Below are 6,138 nucleotides of genomic sequence, written 5' to 3'. Positions count from 1 at the left end.
AAAGGTTGAAATACCATCAGGACCAGAATACTTCTTAGGACACATATGTTTGAATAACAACTGTACGTGGTTAGGGTCAATCATCAACCTGTTCTCTCCGAGTTCAGAATCATAGAGTTAAAGTCCTTTTATCATAATCAAAGTTATGATAACCTACTCCTAACCGCCATCTAGTGTTGGAAATAATACAGCAATTTAATGAGGAAAAGTACATTTATAGAAATAAAGTAAGCTATATTTCAGTGACGATAAGTGAGTTTCTTATACATATTGTGATTTGTGAGATAAATAGATTCAATATAAGTATGTTTCACAAATATGGACACATTATAAACTCACCTAAAGGATTATTAGGAACACCATAATAATACTGTGTTTTACCCCCTTTTGCCTTCAGAACTGCCTTAATTCTACGTGGCATTGATTCAACAAGGTGTTGAAAGCATTCTTTAGAAATGTTGGCCCATATTGATAGGATAGAATCTTGCAGTTGATGGAGATTTGTGGGATGCACATCCAGGGCACAAAGCTCCCGTTCCACCACATCCCAAAGATGCTCTATTGGGTTGAGATCTGGTGACTGTGGGGGCCATTTTAGTACAGTGAACCCATTGTCATGTTTAAGAAACCAATTTGAAATGATTTGAGCTTTGTGACATGGTGCATTATCCTGCTGTAAGTAGCCATCAGAGGATGGGAACATGGTGGTCATAAAGGGATGGACATGGTCAGAAACAATGCTCAGGTAGGCCATGGCATTTAAACGATGCCTAATTGGCACTAAGGGGTCTAAAGTGTGCCAAGGAAATATCCCCCACACCATTACACCACCACCACCAGCCTGCACAGTGGTAACAAGGCATGATGGATCCATGTTCTTATTCTGTTTACGCCAAATTCTGACTCTACCATCTGAATATCTCAACAGAAATCGAGATTTATCAGACCAGGCAACATTTTTCCAGTCTTCAACTGTCCAATTTTAGTGAGCTTGTGCAAATTGTAGCCTCTTTTTCCTATTTGAAGTGGAGATGAGTGGTACACGGTGGGGTCTTCTGCTGTTGTAGCCCATCCGCCTCAAGGTTGTGCGTGTTGTGGTTTCACAAATGCTTTGCTGCAATTCCTCTGTTGTAACGAGTGGTTATTTCAGTCAAAGTTGCTCTTCTATCAGCTTGTATCAGTCGGCCCATTCTCCTCTGACCTTTAGCATCAACAAGGCATTTTTGCCCACAGGACTGCCGCAAACTGGATGTTTTTCCCTTTTCACACCATTCTTTGTAAACCCTAGAAATGTTTGTGCGTGAAAATCCCAGTAACTGAGCAGATTGTGAAATACTCAATACAACAAGGCCACGCTCAGAATTGCTTAAATCACCTTTCTTTCCCACTCTGACATTCAGTTTGGAGTTCAGGAGATTGTCTTGACCAGGACCACACCCCTAAATGCATTGAAGCAACAGCCATGTGATTGGTTGATTAGATAATTGCATTAATGAGAAATTGAACAGGTGTTCCTATAATCCTTTAGGTGAGTGTATATCTTATATGTACATCTTATATCCCATATTAGCTAATATCCATGCAGTCAACACAACTTCTTTTTTTAAATTTGCTCCATTTTATTGACATCCAAGAGTTTAACAAAACAGGAGAAAAATAATAAAATTAACAAGGCAACCTACAACCATGCATATAAAAAACAGGTTTTTGTGTTGTGTTCGTGTTCAGGCATCCTAGGCTGGTTACTAAATCTTTCAATGCAGGACCTTACAGGTGTTCTGTAGGTGCAGTGACTGGTATGTGACACTAGGGGGTAAGTATTCAGCTCAACGAAATGACAAAAAAAAGTACATGAAAAATTCACCATTTCAATAACCAGACAAATATTCTTCTGTAATTCAAATAGACAATACAAAGAAAATTAAGATGGCTCTAACAAAATGTTTAAAGCACACGTTTAATTAGGCCTATCTCACTAGTCTACTTTATGTACTACTAATGTCCAACAGTGTAGGCATATGCATTACAATAAATACATTTTTTAATACTTTTTTCCCCCCTGAAAGTTCAGAGTGATTTACATCACATCTCAGATATATTTTGTGTTTTCACATTATGCATATTTTTTTCATCTCAAGCTTTTCACTGACACAGTTGCCTCCTTGATAATAAGTACACTAAGATTTGTAAAAACTGCATTGAAGGAATTTTTGGTTGTTGTAGTGGATTAATAAGATATTTTATTTGATCGGTAGAGGATTTAGAAACTACTAAATGTATGCACTTCTCAGATTAATATCAAGTACAAGCTTAGACATGTTTTGTGTGCGGAGAGGAAGTATCTGGTGTTAAATTTCTCATGTGCCCTCCCATTGCGCAGGCAGGTCCTGTTTTACACCATGTAAGTAGTGGAGTGCAGTCAGAAATACCGCAGCACATACTTGGATTTTCATGAGCAGCTAATTCACTTTGTGTGGTAAGTAAAGCAAGTTACCTTTATTTTACCCAACTATTTTAATAAGTGTTGGCATATTGTGTGTAACTGAAATGTATCAACTTTATTTCTTCAAAGGTTAAAAACGAAGATGTATTACCTCCCTGTCATTTTGTTAGCATTGTTGAGCTTATCATCTCAAGCGTTAGGAGGTAAAGTGTTGGTATTTCCACTGGATGGAAGTCACTGGGTGAACATGAAGGTTTTGATTGAGGAATTACATTCACGAGGCCACAACGTGACGGTGCTTAGACCTTCCAACAGCTGGTATATCAAGGAGGAGTCTCCTTTTTACACCTCCATCACTGTTTTTAACAGGGGTGGCATTGAAAAAGAGCAGCTTGATGCATTTACAAGGCATATTCTGGTCATCAGAAGAGAAAAATTGTCCATATGGACTCATCTCACACTGGCTTCAGAGGTTGGAGCAGTGTTTGAAGAGATGCATTGCAATCAACTTGCTTTAATGGGAAAAATATTTGACAATAAAGACTTAATGGATTCACTTCATACCACGAAGTATGACCTGGTTTTGACAGATCCGGCTTTTGGAGGCGGAGTTTTCCTTGCCCGTCGTCTTCTCCTCCCTCTTGTGCTAAATGTCCGTTGGACGATGCATGGAGAGGCACATTACGAAATAGCTCCTTCACCTCTGTCGTACGTTCCTGTACCAGGTGTAGAGCTGACTGATAAGATGATGTTTGGTCAACGTGTGCAAAACCTGATGGGATACATATTTTCGCTTTATCACAAAGCCAGGTTTATCACCTCGCACTATCAGTCTTTCTGCAACAAATACTTTGGATCAGAAATCAACTACAAATACTTTCTTCAGGATGCCGACATCTGGCTCATGAGAAACGACTTCACTTTTGAGTTTCCACGACCCACAATGCCCAATATCGTCTACATGGGTGGCTTCCAGTGCAAACCAGCTAAGCCACTTTCAGATGACCTTGAGGACTTTGTGCAGAGCTCAGGAGATCATGGAGTCATTGTCATGTCCTTAGGAACTCTTTTTAGTCATCTTCCACCAGACATCACAGAGGAAATTGCTGCCGCTTTTGCCAGACTACCTCAAAAAATTATTTGGAGACACACCGGACCTCGACCTGTCAACATTGGGAATAATACGTTACTAATTGACTGGTTACCCCAGAATGATCTGCTTGGACATCCTCAAACTAAAGTGTTTATAACACACGGAGGCACCAATAGCATCCAAGAGGCCATCTATCATGGGGTTCCCATTGTGGGTCTACCTATAGTATTTGATCAAGCTGACAATCTTTCAAGAATGAAAGCCAGAGGCACAGCTAAACTTGTGGATATTGCGGAGTTGAACAGGGAGATGTTACTACAGGCACTGCAAGAAGTTTTGCATAAGCCATCTTACAGGGAGAACATGCAGAGACTGTCCAGACTTCACCACGACCAGCCAATGAAACCTCTCGATCGTGCCATCTTCTGGATTGAGTTTGTCATGAGGAACAGAGGAGCTCCTCATTTACGAACACAGTCTTTCAGAATGTCCTGGATCGAGTACCACTCTATAGATGTTATTTTGACTCTTTTGATGATATTTGTGTTGTCTTGTTTTGTGATTTTCTCTATCATAAAATATCTTTGTTTTAAAGTAGTATTTAAAAAGAAAATGAAACCTGAGTGATTGGATAGATGGCTTAAATCTCAAGACTTAAAGGGATATTTCTCTCAAAAATGGAAATTCTGTCATCATTTACTCACTCTCAATGTGTAAAATACTATGGAAGTCAATGGGGTCCATCAACCATTTGGTTACCAACATTTTTCGAAATATCCTCTTTTGTCTTCAGTAGAAGAAAGAAATTCATACAAGTTTATAACACATTGAGAGTGAGTAAATTATAACAGAATTTTCATTTTTGAGAGAACATCCAATTCTATAACCAATGTTTCTCTTTTGTTATATAAACCATTAAATCATTTTATAAATTAATCCTTTTACCTGTGCTCATTTCTGAGAAATTAAAATCACAAAGCTGCCGTAAATCATAATAGTCAGTATTTGTGGGCTCAATGTAATACAGCTGAACTATTCTGACTAAAAATAGGGAAAAACGTACTATATAATTCATCTCAAAATTATTAAATCTTTTATACTTTATTGATGCAACAATATGAAACATTTTTCATGGTTTTGTTGTTGTTGTACTTTATTTCCATTCAAATTTAAATCTGTACATATGGCCTGTACATTAAGCATTCAGAAATGTGTGAAAAAGAATTTAGGAGGGAAACACATTTTATTTATTTATTTACTCATTAATGCATTCATTCATTCATTTCATAAATAAGCATTATTATTATTATTATTTTGTCAAACTATATTTTGGGTGGTTGTGAGTCATTTCAAAAACATAGCGAACATGCTTCCTAGTGCTCAACCTTGTCTGGAGGACATGTGCTCATATTCTGAGAGTGCAAATTATATGCAAATGACACATTGCTGTTTTAATTAGCAACAGGAATATGATGGAAGAACACCAGAGGCATCATTAGACATCATAGGCTCCATTAGCGTCACTGAACTGATACTTTGTTCTTTCCATTGCTCATTGACCAATATCCTCTAGATATTTTTATCACTTACATTCAGTATTGCTAAAAACAGACATTAAGTTGATAAGTTTAAATGAAATCAAGCCCCAAAAGGCCCATACAAATATAACAAATGAATGAAATCATATAGACTGCATGTAAGCATAAGCTAAAACATTATTTGCAACTTTGTATTTTCCTTAGTGTGTATTTCTGAGCATATTTCTGAGTTGTGGGACAGATGAAAAAAGGGAAACAGAAGTATGTACCAGACAGATGCAACCGCTGGCTATGCAGAAGTTGAAACTTCCTTCCTCCTTGTTTCCAAGGTGAATTGAAACAAATGTGTTTTAATGGGAGATTTTTCCAACACTTGTTTACCATCGCTTGCTTGATGTGTGCCAGTTTTAAGAAACAATTTTCATGCATCCATATATAAACTGGTGAAAACTTGATGTTTATGTATACAGAGATATCACAGGTAGCATCTATTCTGATCAGAGCCAGCGTGAACAGCTTGTGCATGACATGAAGTGCCATGTTTGCCCACTCAGTATGGCACAAGTGCAAACACTCACAAACAGTGCAATGTGAGAGGCACAAGTGAATGATAGAATGCTCGTGTTCAACAGCTATTGAAGAATATAGGCCAGTTTTTCTTTATACTTTTGTTTATAATGAAGCTAGATTGGTTCAAAGAGCATAACAGTTGTATATATTTGCTATCCCATGGTTTACAAAATGCTTTCTGTAAATTAAAGATTGGTTAATATAAATAAAAAGGTTTATATTATGTCATCTTGGATTACCTTAAACTGACTTTAAAAAACAAGCTGAATCTTGTATAACTTATAAAAAAGTTGAAAATTGCTTTACTTATTTCGATCAGTTAAATCAGTGTAAAAACATACGCCATAACTTATTGATCATATTTTTTTTACAGTGTATTATAGGTAATATTTTTGCTCCAAAAACACATTAACATTAAAATTACATAATTAAAAATCATTTTTCATCTTTGCCAGTTATAGCTTATAGTTAACCATTAAACATACTTTTACTAT

General features: G+C 36.9%; 1 protein-coding gene across 1 annotated transcript; it reads left to right on the top strand.

Annotated features, from left to right (window-relative positions):
* Window positions 1-654: 654 nt before the first annotated feature.
* ugt5a5 (UDP glucuronosyltransferase 5 family, polypeptide A5) lies at window positions 655-4,603 on the top strand. Its single transcript, XM_067436789.1, has 2 exons — window positions 655-2,476; window positions 2,573-4,603. Exon 2 carries the CDS (start codon window positions 2,586-2,588, stop codon window positions 4,161-4,163), a length of 1,578 nt encoding a protein of 525 aa, XP_067292890.1. The 5' UTR covers window positions 655-2,476; window positions 2,573-2,585; the 3' UTR covers window positions 4,164-4,603.
* The last annotated feature ends 1,535 nt before the right edge of the window (window positions 4,604-6,138 follow it).

This window comes from Pseudorasbora parva, chromosome 25 (genome assembly GCF_024679245.1).
Source record: "Pseudorasbora parva isolate DD20220531a chromosome 25, ASM2467924v1, whole genome shotgun sequence".
In the NCBI taxonomy this organism is placed as follows: Eukaryota; Metazoa; Chordata; class Actinopteri; order Cypriniformes; family Gobionidae; genus Pseudorasbora; species Pseudorasbora parva.
The sequence above is the reverse complement of the archived record's forward strand: the minus strand, read 5'-3'. Positions and strand labels throughout refer to the sequence as shown.